Below are 20,786 nucleotides of genomic sequence, written 5' to 3' on the forward strand. Positions count from 1 at the left end.
CAGCAAGCAGGCAGGCTAGGAGCAACCATTTGTTTAGCACTTACTTAATGGTGATACAAATATAAGCAAAAAGCCAGTCTCTGCCTTCAAAAAAGTAACATTTCAATGGAAGAAGATGACAATTAAAAAAAAAAAGGAAGAAAGAAAGAAAGCTGAAAAGAGAGTAGGGGAGTTTAAGGGAATAAAACACCTGCACAGTGAAGATATAAAAAAGTACCCCCCCAAAAAAAGGCTATATCTCTAAAAAATTTGCAACCTTATATACATATAAAAAATATCAACCTTATAAAATATAATTAATCTCCTGTCTTCAAATCTAAAAATTCTGTGGCCCTTGTGGAAACACAGTAAACTTTATTCAGCAGGTCATAAGCTAATAAATATATAAATATATATGATATAACACATAAATGGCTTAAGGTTGGAAAAGTCCTTTACATTTATCACAATTTCTTTAAGGTAGCTGCTATGTTTACTCCCATTTTTTAGTTATGGCAACTAAAGCTAAAAAAAAGTTTTAAATAACTTGCCCAAGGTCACACAATCCGAGTCTGAGGCAAGATTCAAATTCAGGTCTTTGCTACATCAAAGCTTAGCATTTTATCCACTACATTATCTGGCTTTCTGAGTATTTTCTGTTCACCAGAGTTATTCACTGGCATTACAAACCTCCAGATGTAAAATCTTGACATATCTTCAGTATCAAAAATGATAAAAATATGTATCATGTATTTTAGTTTTAAATACATTTTATAGTATTTTGATTTTTAAAAGGGCAATATTAAAGATACAGCAGATGGCCGAAACTAGGCATGGACCCACATTTAACACCATATACTAAAATAAGATCAAAATGGGTCCAAGATTTAGGCATAAAGAACGAGATCATAAATAAATTAGAGGAACATAGGATAGTTTACCTCTCAGACTTGTGGAGGAGGAAGGAATTTGTGACCAAAGGAGAACTAGAGACCATTATTGATCACAAAATAGAAAATTTTGATTACACCAAATTAAAAAGTTTTTCCACAAACAAAACTAATGCAAACAAGATTAGAAGGGAAGTAACAAATTGCGAAAATATTTTTACAGTTAAAGGTTCTGATAAAGGTCTCATTTCCAAAAAATATAGAGAACTGACCCTAATTTATAAGAAATCAAACCATTCTCCAATTGATAAATGGTCAAAGAATATGAACAGACAATTCTCAGATGATGAAATTGAAATTATATCCACTCATATGAAAGTGTTCCAAATCACTACTGATCAGAGAAATGCAAATTAAGACACCTCAGATATCATTACATACCTGCCAGATTGGCTAAGATGACAGGAACAAAAAATGATGAATGTTGGAGGGGATGTGGGAAAACTGGGACATTGATACATTGTTGGTGGAACTGTGAAAGAATCCGGCCATTCTGGAGAGCAATTTGGAACTATGCCCAAAAAGTTATCAAACTGTACATACCCTTTGACCCAGCAGTGCTGCTATTGGGCTTATATCCCAAGAAAATACTAAAGAAGGGAAAGGGACCTGTATGTGCCAAAATGTTTGTGGCCCTTTTTATAGTGACTAGAAACTGGAAAATGAATGGACGCCCATCAATTGGAGAATGGTTGGATCAATTATGGTATATGAAGGTTATGGAATATTATTGTTCTGTAAGAAATGACCAATAGGAGGAATACAGAGAGGCTTGGAGAGACTTACATCAACTGATGCTGAGTGAAACGAGCAGAACTAGGAGATCATTATACACTTCAACAATGATACTGTATGAGGATGTATTCTGATGGAAGTGGATATCTTCAACATAGAGAAGAGCTAATCCAATTCCAATTGATCAATGGCTACATCCAGAAAAGGAACACTGGGAAATGAGTGTAAACTGTGAGGATTTTTTTTTGTTTGTTTGTTTTTGTTTTTTGTTTTTCTTCCCAGATTATTTTTACCTTCGAATACAATTCTTCTTTTGCAACAACAACAACAATAAAATTCAGTTCTGCACATATATATTGTACCAAGTATATACTATAAGATATTTAATATGTATGGGAATGCCTGCCATCGAGGGGAGAGGGTGGAAGGAAGGAGGGGAAAAATTCGGAACAGAAGGGAGTACAAGGGATAATGTTGTAAAAAAAAAAAAAAAAAAATTACCTATGCATATGTACTATCAAAAAAAAAAAGTTATAATTATAAAATTAATTTAAAAAGAGATACAGCAGGTATTTTAATTAAATCAAAATATTCCATTCACCAAGTATACTAAATTTTTAAAAATAAGTTTGTTTTATTTACTATCCTATTGATATACTATGATAATTGGTTCCATAATTGCCTGAAGGAACAAATGTAGCTAAAAACCTGTTAGAGACTAAGTGATGAGAAAGAGGGCAAAGTTCCATAATGGCTTCCTGAGTGAAAACTGATAGAAAGTTATTGATCTGTTTGTAAAACATAAGTGTACATAATATCAAAATTAATAACATTTAAGTTAAGTTGGAAAGGATTCTTTAACAATTAAATTCAAGAATTTTGTGACTTATATGGTTGAGCTGTGAGTACATTGTTTAGTATAGAAATGGTGATATGATGGTTTGGATTGTGATCTATACTCATACACAGAGTACCCATAGGTATCAAGATATATTTTACCAAATACAGTAAGTAACTTCAAAGTCATATTTATGGTCAAAAGATAACCAAAGGAAAATACAAAAATATTTCTTTTCTTCTTGAAATTTAGATAAAAACAAATTACAACTTTATAATAGTAGCTGTCAAGTATTTTGTTATTAACTTGACGTCTTCTTATTTCTTAACTATCCCAACCTTACCATATACTCTTTGATCCCAAGACATTGGCCTCCTTCCTGCTTCTAGCACTAGATACCTCATCTCTCAAATTCTAAAATTTTCTTATTGTCTCAACAGTTCCTCAAAATGTTCCTTCTCATCTCTGCCTCCTAAGTTTCCTGGGTTCTTTCGGGTTACAATTAAACCCTACTTTCTGTAAAAAGTCTTTCCTGATTGATTCCCCAATTATGCTAATGTTTTATTGATCATCTCAAATTTCTTGTCTATATTTCATGTATGTTATTGGACTATAGCTTCTTGATAGCAGGATTTTTATCTGCGTAATGCCTGGCACACAGTAGGTACTTAAAAATGTTTTGGGTTTTTTTTGGGGGGGACTGAATGCTGATCCTTTTTTGAATTCATGAGGAATCTTATGAAAAGATGATCTTTTATACTGTAACACATTTAATATGTATAGGATTGCCTGTCATCTAGGGGAGGGAGTAGAAAATTTGGAAAAGTGAATACAAAGGATAATCTTGTAAAAAAAAAAATTTACCCATGCATATGTACTGTCAAAAAATATATATAATTATAAAATTAATTAAAAAAGAAAGATGATCTTTTCTGTATAGTTTGTTTTGTTACTGATGTTGAGGTTGTACTATCTTTCCACATAGGAAGAAGTGCTGTAAATCACTTTTGATTACAGAAATGTAAATTAAAACAATTCTAAGGTACCACCTCACACTTCTCATGTTGGCTAGTATGACAAAAAAGGAAAATGCTGAATAAGGAGAAGAAAAATGGGACATGCTTTGTTGGTGGGACTGTGAAGTGATCCAACCACTCTGGAGAGTAATTTGGAACTATGCCCAAACAGTTATAATCCTTTGATCCAGCAATACCACTGCTAGGTCTATAACCCAAAGACAACTAAAAAAAAAAAAAAAAGGAAAAGTCTAACATATATATATATGAATATCCCTTTGATTTCCAATTCTAAGAAATTCCAATTCCTTAGAATTGGAAATCAAAGAGTTATTCCTCACTTGGGCAATGGCTAAATAAGTTCTAGTATATGATTATAATGGAATATTATTATACTATAAGAAATGGCAAGCAAGAAGATTTCAGAAAAACCCTGACTTACATGAACTGATGCAGAGTGAAGTGAGCAAAACTACAACAGCACTATACAAAATAATAGCAATGTTATATTATCTTATCAATTTTGAATGACTTAGCTATTCTCAGAAATACAATGATCTAAGACAAAGAACTAAAGATGAAGCATTACTATCCATCCCCAGAGAAAGAACTGATATTGTTTAAATGATTGAAGCATGCTAATTTTTTCATCTGATTCTTATACAAAATAACTAATATGGAAATGTTTTACACGATTGCATACGTATAACATATTTGAATGCTTACTGTCTCAGGAAGGGGGAAAGGATAGAATTTGGAAATGCTAAAAAAAAAATTGTTCTAATTTTAACTGAGGGAAAAATAAAATATGAAAAAAAAAAAAAAAGGAGATATAGTAAAATGAAGAGAGCAAGAGAGTGAGAATACCTAAAGGATCAGTCACCAAGTTCACCTTTCTCAAAAAGTATCAGCAGATTCTTTAGAAAATTCCTAAAAAGAAAGTATGTTTTAGGGGCCAGGAAAAGAGTATCATTTATACTCTTTTAAAATCTCTTATGGCAGGAAATAGTCTATAAAGATATATACAAGTATATGACTCCTGACATTTTCCTTTCTGAAGGGTATTTTTTTTGGTCATCAGAATTGTGTCTTCTTTCTCCAAAAGTAAGAACTAAACTTAAAAATGATCTCCACTATAAATATACATTCCTTTAAAAATATTAGATAAATACTGCTTTGTAAATAGAAACTTTAAGTAATTAATATTTGTGTCATGGTTTTGTTTAGTCATGTCTGACTTTCATGACAGTAGAGGTTTCTTGGCAAAAATAGTGGATTGGTTTGTCATTTTCTTCTTTAGCTCATTTTATAGATGAGGAACTGAGGCAAACAGTGTTAAAAGACTTGTTCAGAGTCAACAGAGCTAAAAGTATCTAAGGCCTTATCTGAACTCAGGGAAATGAGACTTCTTGATCCAGTCCAGTATTATATCCACTGCTCCCTAAGCTACCCATGTCATGAGCAGCTTGAATATTCTTTGTTGGGGGTATGTGTGTGTGTGTGTAATTGGTACCTCTGCTATATTAACACAATTAAAAAAAAAAAAAAAGATTATTAGAGAATAGGTACTTTGTATAATATCCTCAAAGAGCACTGACTAGAGGTACAAGCTTATTAAATGTATACAAATTTGTGATCTTAGAGATTCAATTCTTTCACTTTATATTTAAGGAAAATGAGTTTAGAGGTTTTTTTCAAGGATACAGAGAGTCTAAGTAGTACATTCAAGATTAACTTCAGATTCTCTAACTCTATTATGCTATGGTGGGAGTAGCAGTGATGGTGGTGGTAGTGATGATGATGATTCATTCAATGAATGTAAACTATTTGTAAGGGATGTTCTGATTTTTATCTCTGTCTCCATTGCCTTCAACAGTGCTTGACAAATGAATAAATGTTGGATAAATTAAAGTGGAGGCAAAGCATTCTTTATTAGCTACATAAAATATTTTCAAAATGTTAAAATAAATGGAGTTTCTCAACCTCTGTTACTAACGCTTTTCTTTTCAAATAATGAGTCACAATGCCAACTAATGTAGCCCTAATTAAAATCCCTGAACCTTTAAAAAAAACTATTTCCAATTCAACAAATTATTAAAATTTAGTTCTCTCAGAATTAAAATGTTGACATTAGTTAACATAACCTCCTCCATGGTTATTACTCAGTAATTTTTTGCTTTGTTATCTTCCACGTCAGTGTAATCAATAATAGTCTGCTTACAGGAAGATAATGCCACTGAAAGGAACACTAAACAGGGCAAAATTTTAAAAATACAGCAGAGATAGAGCATATATAGTTCAGTACTACTCTTTATTCAGATTAGAACTTTTTTAATCATGAAAAAGTTGTAATGAGACTGATATTTCAAAAGTGGAAAGAGCCATGTCCTTTCATGCAAAAAAACACTTCAAATTTTAGGAACTATATTCCATATAAACAGAAGAGAAGAAGCATACACAAAACAGCATAGTTATCTTTATGTATTTTGTCTATCTTTTTAAGCACACCATTTTTGTAGCATTCTACAATTTAAAAGAATGAAGTTAAATTGTTAAAAAAAACCAATAAAAGAACTTGTCAAATGTTAATAAGATACACAAAATGAAAACAAAGAATGTTTCTTTCATAAATATATGAATATGATTATTTAAAATTATACATTTTTATGACAAATTAACAAACATGGAGTAAAAATGCAATTAGAATATAGCAAATATCTTAGTAGCTTGAATGACCACTTCAGGATAATTATATTTGACAAAGATTCTAGTTCTCCCATTAAAAAGATAAATCTTTAAGTTTAAATTCTAGAGTAAACAACATCAGGCACCTTTCAGTTATAACTAGAAAGAAAATGAGCGATGGAAATAGTACGTGCCAAGAAAGACAAACCACATCGCCAGAGATGTAATTGGTCTAAACATTCTGGAAAGCAGTTTGGAAATATGCCCCCAAGGGCAATCAAACTGTGCACACCCACTACTATGTCTGGTCTGTATATCATAAAAAAAGAGAAAAGGACCTACATATACAAAAAAGATTTATAGCAGTTTTCTTTGTAGTGGCAAAGAATTGGAAATTGAGGAGATGCTTATCCATTGAAGAATGGCTGAACAAATTGGGGTGTATTATGGAAAACTATTGTGCTATAAATCATGAACAAGATGCTTTCAAAAAAATCTGGGAAGACTTAAATGAACTGATGCTGAGTGAAGTGAGCAGAATGAGGAGAATAATGTATACAGTAATAGCACACATTGTGTCATTATCAGCTATGACAGACTTAGCTCTTCTCAACAATACAATGATTCAAGACAATTACAAAAGATCTATGATGGAAAATACTAACATATCCAAAGAAAGAACTATAAAGCTTGAATGCTGATAGACGCATATTATTTTCAGGTTTTTTTGTTTTTTTCTTTCTTGGTCTCTTGGGAAGGGGGGAGGAAAGATTAAAATAAAGATTTATAACTCTAAATATCTTATAAAAGTGGATGCTGAAAACTATCTTCACATCTAAAATATTTTTTAAATGCAAAAAGAAAAAAAAAAAAAACAACTGCTACCATAGGATCTCAGTCTTCCATTGAACTCTGATAGACAATTAAAGAACTCTGAGTCTAAGAGCCTTGGGAAAAGCAATCTCCTCCAAATGTGCTTCCAGCCCAGCCCATCCAGCCATCTCAAAAGGGAGAAGTCATTTTCCTCATCACCACTAGCAATAACTGCTGACCAATTGTCACCAATAGGCATATGGGTATAGAAGCCCTAAGAGTGGCAGCACTTCTTAAATCAATGATTGGGCTCCTTCTAGTCCAGCTCTCACAAACATCATCAGGAGAAGCAATTCTTGTGGAGAAAGGCCAGCCATTCTCATCAGTTGTCACTGACTGCCACATGGGGGAAAGACAATTCAGCCTGACTGAGGCAGCTGGCACCCAGAGGGAGAGATAAGGGAGAGCATGAATGGGTTAAGTCAGACCATCTTCCCTACTCTGACCACTATTTTTCCTCAAACCTTGAAGGAGTAAATAGCACTGTTTATATCCCATTGATAAGGTTTATAATTGGGATACCCAAATGAAATTAAGGTTTAATTGATGTCTAGTGGCAGGTTTGGAGTAGGAATCAAATAGAGCTCCCCTGCAACCCCTTTGGATTCGGTGCAAGGATACAGAGTTAAATGAGGTCTAGTAGTGGCTCGAGTCCCCTGTAAAGGAATTTACAGACCCGAAAACCTAGATTGATAAAAGAGGTTTATTATGGGGTTTGGAAGTAAAGTTAAAGTCTAGTTAATAAAAGGTGAAGGTAGAGGTAAGAGGGCACCAAAAACAGTGTTCCAGTGGGCAGAGATCCTTGGCATGACAGGCGTAAGGCTCCCATGTTCGGGAACCTCTGCAAAGACAGGACTCCAGCTTGGCTCTTTTAGAAGGAGAGATATAGCTAAAGCGGTCCATGGGTGGAGTCTCAAGTTGGCTCAGATCTCAGTGGGGGCTGTGAGAGCCCAGATATCTCCTATTGGAATTCAAAGGGATGCTTTTGACCAGGATTTGTGAATCAAAGGTCCTAGCTTCCTGAATTGAGCAGCTAGGAGAGGCTGGGAATCAGAAAGGAATACATCAGTCTGAAAGGACTAGTCTTAAAGGACCACAACCGGCATCACCATTACCCTCAGTAGCCTACATAGAGATTCTGTAGCTAAGGAACTTTCTGTACAGAAAGGAAAGTTCTTCCCACCAAAATCCTTAGCACTGTTAAATAATACACCATCAGAAACTGATAAATGATTTTAGCAATGAAAATGATATTAAGGAGGCTGCACATTAAGGATCAAGAGACTTGCTGAAACCTTCCCACAGGTAGTGTCTTCCACTATTTACAATGTGAATTCTTGGAGAGCAGGGCCTCCATTAATTTTCTCTTTTGTAACCCTAGCACTTAACTTGGTGCTTTGAATACAGTCTAAGTGTTTTATTTGTTTCTGTTATTGAAAACAATTTTAGCACTTTTTGAATAATAGTGATAATGAACATTCTTGCTTTATCTTCAATACAGGGTAAATCAAAGGAAAGTTCTCTAACTTATCCATATTACAGATTGTGTTTCAGTATACATTACTTATCATAATAAGATTTATTTCTATACTAATATTAACAGGAATGGGTGTTGTATTTTGTCAAAAACTACATTTAGATATTATTTTTCTTGTTCTTGCTACTAATAGTCAATTATAATTTTCCTAATACTGAGTCAGCCCTAAAATTATATGAATTCAACCTGGTTATGGACTATATGCTTATCATATATCGCTGTGGTCTTCTAGTTAATATTTTTTTTCATTGATATTCATTAGGGATATTGATCTAATTTCATTTTGACTTTTCTTGCTTAGGTATCAGAAACATATTTTTGTCATAGGATCCTTTCTTTTCCTTTTTTTCTCCTTTAAAGTTTACATACTATTTAAATTGTTCTTTAAATGTTTGATAGAATTTGATCTATAAATCCATCTGGTCTTGTAATTTTTTTTTCTTTGAGAATTTAACTTAAAATTTATTTTCCCGAGATTGAGTTTAAATCATTTATTCTGTTAATCTAGGCATTTCATATTTTTGTAAATATGCTTTTTTAATTGGCATATAGTTGGACAAATAACTTGTTTCTTCCTCTTTAGTAGGGAATTGGCTTTTTTTCATTTTTGATACTAATCATTTGGTTTTCTTCTTTTTAAAAATCACATTAACTAAAAGTTTATTTAATTCTCTCTCTACCCTCAAAAGTTTTTGATTTTTCAGATTTCTATTCATCTGCTTCATTAAGGGTTTTTATTGCTTTTCTGTTATTCTATTTATATACCCAATTATTGACTTATACTTTTATTGATAAAATTGCTTATAAATTTTCACTTAAGAACTCCTTTGGCTGCATCCCAAAAGATATGTTGTCTTCAATTATTGTCATTATCATTAATAAAAATGGTTACATCCCAGTAGATTTGTTTCACTGTTGTCATTATCATTAATGAAAATATTTCCAATGTGTACTCTATAACCCACTTAGTCCTTGTCCTTCAGTTTATGCTTACATTGTATGCTTTTGAATACTTTTCTTATCCTGATTTGTCCTTCTAGGTACACTTCAACTAACTTACTAATGTCTTTCCCCAAAATTAACATACTATTCCAAATAAATTGTGACGAGGAAAAGGGACTATTGGATTTTCAACTCCCATGTTCTAGACAATGTTGTCTCATTTAAAGCAGTCAAAACTCCATCAACTTTTTGATCTAATTATCACATTTTGGATTCATCTATCGAGTCAATACTCAACCAAAACCACTAGATTTTTTCTTAGCAACAAAGTCAAGATTCACATTCCCTTTTACTTGTAAAGCCAATTTTTTTTTTGACCTCAGGTTTAAGGCCTAAGGCTTGTTTGTGTACATTCCATGTGATTAAATTTGAATAGTATTAAAAACCTATCAAGATTGTTGTCTAACCAGTATAACAACATATGAGCTATCCTTCCTAAATTTACAACTTGCATATTTGATAAATTTTCTATCTTGGCTTTCATCTATTGATAAAATATTGAGTCACTGATTAAAAATAAATAGCTCAGGAACAGTACAAATTCTTGATTTGTTGACGATAGACCTATCAAGTTGATATTTAATATTAAAGAATTAATATTCTTCTAGATCTTTGGATCTAGACATCTACTTTAAAAATTTTTTTTCAGTGAACAAAAATCTATTTTCTCTCTCTCACAATTCCTCCACATTCATCTTATTGCTACAGTTAATATTTCTAAACTAATGTCAATTAGTAGAAGTGACAATGGAGATCCTTGCTTTACTTCTCTTATTACAAAGGCCTCTATGTTTCCACTTCATATGTAATGTTGGCTCTTGGATAATTCTTAATTATTAGATAAAATAAAGGTCCATTTCATGTTTTTTAGCATTTTTAGTAGGAATATTATTATAAGATAATGTTTCTTGTCAAAAACACTTTCTTCATCTTTTGTCATAATACAGTGCACAGGGTGTTCAGAGATCCCCACCACTTCTGAAGTGAGGGCTTGCTAAGCCTTTTTCAAGGCTTCTCACCCAACTTTAATACCTATCTCACCCACTCTCACCTGTGCCTCCATGAAGCTCTAGCATGTGTAGCAGCCACACGCTGGTAAAAACGTCTTGGCAGATGAGTTAAACCAGGTTGAGGATATCCAACAGGCCTCAAACCTCCTGTGAGGGAGTGAGAGGGATGTCCACCCCAAGCATGTGAAGACTTCTTCTGCTCAAAAGGGTGGATGAGAACAACTTGTTCCAATGGCCATAAAGGTGGCTGAAGCAGGTGCTGTGGAACACTTAGAGCTTGGTCAGACATTGAAGACGCCAAGGTCATCCACTGCATTCCAAGCCATCGGGAGTCTTCTTGACTTTTGTCTTGCCACTGGACTTGGAGGACTCTGGAAGAGAAAGTGAGGCTGGTAACTTTGTACAACTCTGCCTCACTCAAATCCAATTCATGCTCTCATCAAGACATCACCCTATGATGTCACTGGTCCTCTTCAAAAACGAAGGATGAATATTAAGTTTTGTGGCCTGTAATTTGGTGGGTAATTTTCCTAATATTGAACCAACCCCTGCATTCCTAATATACAATCTAACCTGCTCGTTATATATAATCTTTGTGACATATTATTATTTTTAATTTGCTAATACTTTGCACCTCAGCTCTTTTAAAAATTCTTGCTTCAAATTTCTTCCAGGAATTCTAGTTGACCTTGTGACTACTTTTTCTTTGTGTCTTTATAAGTCTGTTGAAGTCATTCTCTTCTTCCAAGTATGTCTTGAATGTCTTTTTGTCTCCATAACAATTCTTTATGGTGAATTTTTTTATGCTATTCATTCTTATAATCTTTCTTTCTAAACTTGGATTTCATGTTAGGGTCCAGTTCTGTGTACTTCTGGAGAAAATATATAAGACTTGGTTAGTCCTGATTTGAATTCTGTGGGTTCCTGTTGCTGTTTTCTTCAAGTATTCTGTGCTTTCTTCTTCAAAGGTCTCACAGACAGCTCAGGCCTAAGATCTGCAGATAAAGTTTGCTCAAATCATTATGATTTTTGGTTTAAGCCTGATTGCTATCCTCCTGGCATGAGCTTTTGCAAGCTCTTCTGACCAGAGTTTCAGTCTGAGCAACAATGGTGTAGATTTGCCCTTGCCCTACAGTAGACATTCAGTTAGATGAAAGATTATTTAAGTTCATAGTGACAGAACTACAGATTTAGCCTTGGTCTGAGTATCCCTCCCTGGTTAAAGACAAAAATCTGAAATCTGGCTGTAGAATAAGCACCATACAGCTGCTACTTACTTCTATTCCTGTTTCTTGTTAAGTAAATACATAGCCTCAGGCCCAGGTCAGATGCCCTTTCTTGCAGGTCTGCTCCTCAGTCCATACTTATAAGTCGGAGCAACAGAGTTATTAGTTGGATTCTGTTCCTTCCACCTTCCTAGAGTCAGATCTGTTCCCTTCTAGATCCATTATTACCACTTGCTTTAGTTATGACATAGCTTCATTTGACTTAAAGCCAATATCAATGCCTTCTTGGCTAGAGTAGAGGTCCAATATCCGAAGATCTAAGCTAACCTAAGCTGAAAAAATGACTGTGTTTTCTTTTTGGATATCCCCTCTCACAACTTGAGTTTGTAATTTATTTTTTTTAAGTTGTTGGAATGGAGCATTTGTGGAGAACTGAGCTATCCTGATTCTTCTCTTCACTGTTTCTCCTATTCATCAATCCAAACGACTACATTTTTAGCTTCTATTTATTCATCCTGTTAGCAAGGCTAGCATAAGAGATTGTCAAATACTATACAATAGAGGTAAACCTCATATCTAAAATTTCCCTATCAGAAAAGAAATGGTCTGTTCTAAAAGCTATGTTATCTTTTGATGATTACTGCTTTGTTTTCTAGAAGTTCACTACTAATTCTTTTAAACATTTTTTAAAATAATTTCTGCAAGAATGTAGGTTAAATTTACTGAATTACACTTTGCAGGTTTTGCATTCTTCTCCCTATTTTGAAAATTCAAAATTTTACTTTTTATGCTTTTAACACCCATTCTATATGATCTTTCAGAATTCATTAACAATAGCTCAGGACTCAAATCCTTCAAATACCTGAGCTTGAAGTAAATCTCAGTCTGACTTCTTGAACTCATCCTCAGCAGTGATTACTATCTCCCTACTATTCTTGAGTTTCAACTTCCCGGTTAGATTTTTTTTTTTTTGTCCTTTTCACTACAAAATTATTTTTCTTGGAAGAAAAATATTACAAAGAAAGGAAAAGTTGAGTATATATGCTTGCTCTCAATTTTCTATCATTCCATCTATCTTAAACTACTGTCCCAATCCTCTTTTGATCTTCTTTTCCTTAGAACAGTTCTTTCACAATCCTTTGTCATTACTATTTTTGACAATGCTTGTTATCTTCAGCTCATACAGAGCTTTAGCTATATTAAAATTCTTAATATTTTCTATTACTGCTCTATATTCAGTATTACTTCCTTTGAGTTTGTGTGTTTATGTATATACATATATTTCTAAGATGACTGAATTTCTTCCATGTTTACATTGGTCTCTTCCTTTTTCCTTCTCATCAGAATTATTTCTCTTAGTGTAATCAAATTTCACTTTTAAGAGTTTTTTGGGGGGGCAGCTAGGTGGCGCATGGATAGAGCATCAGCCTTGAAGTCAGGAGGACCTGAGTTCAAATCTGGTCTCAGACACTTAACACTTCCTAGCTGTGTGACCCTGGGCAAGTCACTTAACCCCAGCCTAAAAATAAAAAAAATTTAAAAAAAAAAGTTTTTTTTTTCCCCCATGGGCTGACATATCCTGTACATTTCTAGTCAGTAGGATATTCCATTTTTTCCCTAAATCTTTTAAAACCTGTCCTATGATCTAGAGTTCATTGTCACATTTATTTTTGGCTTTCTATTCCTTTATGTGCAGTGCTGGACTTTCTGGGTTCATATCCCATTCAGATTCTAACTAGCTATGTGGCCAGTCTCATTTTCCTCACTTGTAAATTGGAGATAATAATATTTATCTCACCTGTTGTGAAGATCAAATGATATTTGTAAATCAACTTGATCTTACCTCTTTCTGTGGAGTTTAGCTAGAAATAATACTGAGATGAGTCCTTATCCTGTTATTCTTTTGTATTTAGTGTTCTGCAGACAATTGTATATGTGAATAAAATAATGTTTTTTTTGTACTAAAATCAAGTGTTGGAACACAGACTCCCTGAAAGCATCTCCAGTACAACTCTAGTATTAGATGGGTTAATAGGAATGACATTTATCTCAGCCTGCTTCCAAGTGATTTTAATTTGTGCTAGATTTCTATATTCTTAAGGCCCTTGGTGTCCGCATAGCTTAAAAGTTATGAGTATTTAGGAGCAGCTAGGTGATACAATGATAGAGCACCAGCCCTGAAGTCAGGAAGACCTGAGTTCAAATCAGGTCTCAGACATCTGACATTTCCTGCTTGTGTGATCCTGGGCAAGTCACTTAACCCCAGTTGCCTCAGCAGGAAAAAGAAAAAAAAAAAAGTTACTCAGCATAGCAATATCTATTAGACATGTTCTTAAATTTTGTATCTGTTTTATCATTAAAGAACAAAAATATGAATTAAAACAAACTATAATACACAACTTAGCTGAATACCATTTAATTATTGAGAAAATGAAAATTCTACCATACTGTTAAGAATGAAGGATTGTCCCAAAGAAATAATAAAGAGCGGAAAGAGACATATATGTGCCAAAATAATTCTTCAAATTATTGGCAGCTCTTTTTGTTGTAGCTAGAAACTGGAAGATGAATGGATGTCCATCAATTGGAGAATGGTTGGGTAAATTGTGGTATATGAAGGTTATGGAATATTATTGCTCTGTAAGAAATGACCAGCAGAAGGAATACAGAGAGGCCTGGAGAGACTTAAATCAACTGATGCTGAGTGAAATGAGCAGAACCAGAAGATCACTATACACTTCAACAACAATACTGTATGAGGATGTATTCTGATGGAAGTGGAAATCTTCAACATAAAGAAAAGCCAACTCACTTCCAGTTGATCAATGATGGACAGAGGTAGCTACACCCAGAGAAGAAACACTGGGAAGTGAATGTAAATTGTTAGCACTAATATCTGTCTGCCCAGGTTGCATGTACCTTCGGAATCTAATGTTTATTGTGCAACAAGAAAATGATATTCACACACATGTATTGTATCTAGACTATATTGTAACACATGTAAAATGTATGGGATTACCTGTCATCAGGGGGAGGGAATAGAGAGAGGGGGGGATAATTTGGAAAAATGAATACAAGGGATAATATTATAAAATATATATATAATAAAAAATTATTAATTTAAAAAAAAAAAAAAGAAATTAGCAGAAACAGAAACATATAAAAGGCCTGGGCTTGAAGTTTACTATAATAAATTAGCTGTAATTTCATCTGCTTTTGCATATTAAATTAGCATTTGTGTGATAGTCAATATTCTTATTTTTACAAATAAATTTTAAAAAGAGGTAAAAAAAAAAAAAAAAGAATGAAGGATTGTGAAGTACATATTATTGTACATGCTGTCAGATTATTCTGTTAAGTTTTGCTGAACTGTTTTCCCCTTTTTTTTTAAACTCTGTTTCATGGAATGGCTTATTGAGAAAGAGTAGGATTTCCTTAAAAATGTAATATTTAAATGACAACTATCAATACAAAGAAAATAATTTTACAAATAAAATGCTATGAGATAGGATGAGGAAGAAATAAATTCAATTGGGAACTTATACATGGTGAGTTAAAGTTGTTTGCAATGTAAGGAACATCTCAATAGTGAAGACTGATAGAATTTCAGGGAGATAATTTTATTTTGGGAATATACCTTCTGTTTTTTAATCTAAATTTTTTTATCTTATTTTAATCTGCTTAAATGTGGTTAAATAATTTCTTAGATTTTGGACAACAATATCTTTGCTAAGATTGATATTATCTTGTAAATTCTCTCGAATATCAGAGTACCTAACATTCTAATATTGTCCCCAACAGGATTGCTGCTACTTTGAACATACAGTTCTCTTTACGATTGATGATTCTGACTTCCAATTAATTATTTTTGGCTGATTAATGAGGCTAGGCAAACAAAAATCCTAATTGTTCCTTTAATAACATGTATCTCCATATGTAAAATGGATATTTTCCCCTTCTTAAGGTCACAGTCATCTGTTAGGTATACTCTCTTATAACTGAGGCCTAAACATGCTTTTTAGATGCCAATGAATTGATAACCTAGAGTGTATCCATGATTTATATGAAAATAGGTTTAAAAGTCTCAAATATTTAAAACAATACCATATAACTAAGAAACATATAACTAGATAAAGTAATGTGTCTATAAAATCATGTGAAAAGGTTGACTAAATCTATTAATTGAAATTTTTTTTTCAAAAATAGACAAACTGTACCAAAAAAATCTTATTTTCATTCTTTTAAATTACTCATTATTTTAGTGTAATAATGGTAATTGGACAGGGTTTTTCTTCTTGTTGTTCTTGCTTAGAGTATAATTGTTCCAAAGAGAGATAGAAGCTTATCAATACTGTACTGTAAGTCTGAAAACACATCATTTAATTTTGAAAATTAAATTATTTTTCTCTCATGTCAAATTCTATGTGAAGAATGATTTCCCTTTTTTTTTTCTCCCTGACATGAGTAGAACTATTTGGAAATCTAACACTTAGGAAAAATTGTGGCCAAATTTAAAAAACAAAAAACCTTTGTCAAATAATACTTTTAAAAATCCATTAATCTATTAGTGCCCAGGAATTTACAGAATGTAGCCAGCCAATGAAATGATAACTAAGACTTTTAGATTTTCAAAGTTAAGTTCCCTTAACAGTAACCAGAACTTTTATGCATAAACTCCCTGGACACTACTTGAAACTTTTATTCTTTGTCATCCTAATACTCATAATAACTTTTCATTAATTGCTCTATTTCCCTGAGGGTTAATTTGTAGAAGATCAACTATTCTATACTCCTGCTGACTCTAATACAAATTGATATCTATATTCTACAAAATGAAAGGAAAACAAAACAGAATCCTCTAATAAGAAAGTCAAACTTTTAAGTTAGTTTACTGAAAGAGAATGAGAAAACAAAACAAAACAAAAAAAAATCCACAAAAACTGCTGTAAGTCCAATAAACTGATGTGAAAATTTCTCAATTTACAGCACTTGACAGGTGCTAAAAGAAAAGCATCTTTAATTTTAATGTGTTGTTAGGACCTCTTTAGAGAGACTCTACAAGTTATTAACAAGGTCCTCTGAGACAGGAGACGGGTAATTAACAAGACCTATGGAGATATAGTTTAGGTAATTAACGAGCTCTTATGCACTGGACACAGGATAACACATGGAGAATCCAATAGTTAAATGTGAACAGGTTGTTATGACATGATCAGATGTAGAAACCAAGTTCTTTTCAGGTCCCTTATAAGACTTTTAAAAAATGCTTCTTAAATTGATATTTCTTGTAATAGGATGGTTTTTTTATAAATCAGCATCCTGGTTTTAAAATTATTTCAATAGAATTTAATTTTGATTTGACCTCTAGAAAGAGAGTAGGGGAGCCTATACATGTGTAAACTTAGTAGTCTTAATCATCCACTGAATGCTTTTTGAGAAACATTCCAATATTTAAAAACAGAAAAAACAAAATTTTCAATTTGTCTAAGTATGTTGCCATCTCTACAGCTGGTAAGGTGATCCGCTTTTGGATTCTAAATTAAATCACAATACACAGTCCCTGACAGTATCAATACTAAAAAGTGACTGTCATAATTCTATCTTAGATCTAGATTTCGTATAAAAATATCATGAGTTCTTGGTTCCAGAGCCTTGCAGATTTATGCTCTATAATAGCAAGATGTCTAAGGCTAAAGTTGGGGAGAAGGTTTTACCTCTGAAAGAAATATCCAGAAAATTTTCAGTTTGGAAATCTGATCTGCTATTCAAAATGCATAAGAGACATATGATAAACCCAATTTTGACATTTTGTTCTAGGTCTAGCCTGTTATAGCTAGAAGTCCAATTGTAGAGCCATCTCTTTTCTCATTGCTTTTTGTGGAAATAACATAATTCCAGGAACTTAGGATGGAACAAATCAGTGTTCTATACCTAAAGAGCTACTGACATTTTCTTTATAGTATTCGAGTAATTCAAATTATTCATTTTAGATTTTTCCTCTATATTTAATTATATTCTAATTTTGCTAGTTTTATGCAAACAGAAATAACTCAAAATTCAAACATATATAAGTTTCTAAACAACAGCTTATCCTTTATTTAGCACTATTCTCGATATTTTAGTTTTTTGTTGGAATTTTATTTTAAAATACTTCCCCTCTCATACTTTCTCAGTTTTTTTTCTTTTAATAAAGCCTTTAGATTTTTTTTCCATTTTTCATTTCTTCTTTTCTACTATGTATTTTTTCTTTTACTTTATCTGTACTTTTTTGATTTTACATTATCTTTACTAAATGCATCCTTTCCATACCTCCTATTTAACTATCACATATATATGAAACAACTTTACAATAGAAGAAAAGGATCAACATATCATTCCTTATTTGATAGTACATGCAACATTCTGTAATTATCCTACATCCTTGAAGGAGATGAGGGAACAAGTTTTTTCAACATTTCTTCTGTACTACACTTGGTCATTACAATTACCTAAGGTCCATTTTTACTTTTTTTTCCCCCATTTACATTGCTGTAGGTTCTGCTTTTTCACCCTGCATTAACTTAGGTTTTCCATAATTCCCTGAATTCTCATCACCATTTCTTACTGTGGAGTACTATTACATTACATTCATGTACTGTATATTGTTTAGCCAACTCCCAGTTGTCAAATACTTTGTTTCTAGTTTTTTTGTAACCATGAATAAGTGTTACTATATATGGGACCTCTTTTCAGAATATGGACATTTTAGTCATTTTTTTTTTTACAGTTTGGTTGGACCAATTCAATTGGAGCAATCCTATAGTATGCCTGACTTTTTATAGCTCCCCTGACACAGATTTTTTCCAAATCTCTTGTCATCTATGCCAGCTTGTTGGCTCTAGAGATGAAATTTCAGTTTTAATTTGCATGTGCTATTATTGGTAATTCAAGGCAGTCTTTCAAAGGGAGACCTATTCATATTTTTGACAATTTACACACTGGTAAATGATTTTCAATCTTATATATATCTGTTAATTTCCAAATATCTTGCATAATACACCCTATCACAGATATGTGATGCAAAGATTTTTTTTCACTCTACATTTTCCCTAATACTACATTATTTTCATTCATGTGAAAGTTTTCTAGATTCATAAACTAGGAATTATTTTATCTTCTGTATGCACCTCTATTTGAATGAATGAGTACTTATTATAAGTAAAACAGTGGTAAATGCTAAGCATATAAAAAAGAAAATTAAGACAGGCCCTGCTCTCAAGGAATTCTCATTGTAATGATAGAGAACACTACCTATGGTAAGTTTTCAGCCAAGTCTCTTTATCCTTGATGTGCAGCCTCCTTAATATCATTTTCATTGCTAAAATCATTTACCAATTTCTGATGGTGAATTATTTAAAAATACTAAAGATTTAGTGGGAAGTGGGAAGAACTTTCCTTTCTGTACAGAAACAGAATCTCTATACAGGTTACCTCCCAGAATGATGGCTGAGGATAATGGGATATAAAAGTGTTATTTCCTCCATCAAAATTTGAGTGAAAATGGTGGTCAGAGTGGTGAAGATGGTCTGACTTACCCAATACATGCTGCCCGCCATCTCTCCCTCTGAGTGACTAGCTGCCTCAGCCAAGCTGGCTTGTCTACCCCACATGTGGTAGTTTTCAGAGGAAAAAACCCCAAGTAATCAATGGCCACATGAAAATTTTTTTGAAATTATTATTAACTAGTAATATGTAAATCAAAATAACTGAGCTTTTGCCTTAAGATCTATCATGTTGAAAAAGATGACCAAAAAAGGGAAAATAACAAATATCGAAGGAGCTATGGGAAAACAAGTATATTATTCCACTGTTGGGGAAGCTATTAATTGGCTCAGCCATTAGGAAAGCAATTTGGAATTATTTATATAACTACTAAATAGCTATTAAACTGTGTATAACGTTTGCCTTAGTAATCAATAACCCTACATCTAAAGTCTGAAGAGATCAAAGAATGTGGAAAAGGACTCATATATACAAAAATATTTTCATGGTAACAATAAATTAAAAAACAAAAAAAAGTATCAATTAAGGAATAGGTTAACAAATCATGATTTATGATTTGATAAAATGTTATTATGCTATAAGCAATGGTGAAGGAGATGGTTTCAGAGAAACCTGGGGACTTGTATAGAATGAAGCAGGGTGAAGTCAGGAGAACAGTTTATACAGTAATAACAATATTGGAAAAGATTCAGAAATTCTAATAAACATAATAACCAAATACAATTTCAAAGAATTCAAAATAAACATGCAACTTACTTACTAAAGAAGTGATGGGCTCAGAGATCAGACAAACTTTTTTTTTTTTTAAAGACATGGCCAATTAGGAAATTTGTTGTTTCACTATCCACAATTGTACGAATGATTTTGTTTCTTGTTTTCTCAATGGGGGGAAAAGAGGTAAAAAGGAGAAAAGGTAGATCTTCATCTTTGAAAATAAAATTTAATTTAAAAAAATAAAGGATATGTTTGGTCATTTCCCCTTCTCTAACTGAAAAAACTCTAGCAGCTTCCTATTATTTTAAGGATCAAATAAACTTCTAGCAAAGTCCTTCCCAACTTATTCCTTCTTTGTGTTTTTTTCTGAGACATTGAGGTTAAGTGACTTGCCTAAGGTCACACAGCTAGGAAGTGTTGTGTGTCTGAGACCAGATTTGAATTTGGGTACTCCTGACTTCAGGGCTGATGATCTATTCACTGCACCACCTAGCTGCCCTTAACTTATCCCTTTTTATCTTTCCAGTCTCATCAAATAGTATTTTTTTTGCACATATACTAGAATCCAGCCATACTGGTCTACCTGTTATCAACTCCTATCACTGTGTCTTTGCTTTGACAGTCGATCCTGTAAAAAATATGTATTTGAATTCTTGATTTCCTTCAAGACTCAACTCAA

At 32.8% G+C, this 20,786-nt stretch overlaps 1 protein-coding gene across 3 annotated transcripts in view; it reads right to left on the reverse strand.

Annotated features, from left to right (window-relative positions):
• The window catches only part of RAB11FIP2 (RAB11 family interacting protein 2), a 66,767-nt gene that overhangs the window by 29,776 nt on the left and 16,205 nt on the right, over positions 1-20,786 (reverse strand). For 2 of the 3 annotated variants that reach the window (XR_012487078.1, XM_074295719.1), the window contains exon 4: positions 10,667-10,996. The exons of the other annotated variant lie outside the window; for it this stretch is intronic. Coding sequence is in view for 1 of the 2 variants with exons in the window: in XM_074295719.1 (XP_074151820.1) it covers positions 10,667-10,996 (330 nt within the window). In the remaining variant the exon portion in view is untranslated. The remainder of the gene's footprint in view (positions 1-10,666; positions 10,997-20,786) is intronic. 3 annotated transcript variants of the gene reach the window in all.

The sequence above is a fragment of the Sminthopsis crassicaudata genome, chromosome 2 (assembly GCF_048593235.1).
Source record: "Sminthopsis crassicaudata isolate SCR6 chromosome 2, ASM4859323v1, whole genome shotgun sequence".
Lineage (NCBI taxonomy): Eukaryota > Metazoa > Chordata > Mammalia > Dasyuromorphia > Dasyuridae > Sminthopsis > Sminthopsis crassicaudata.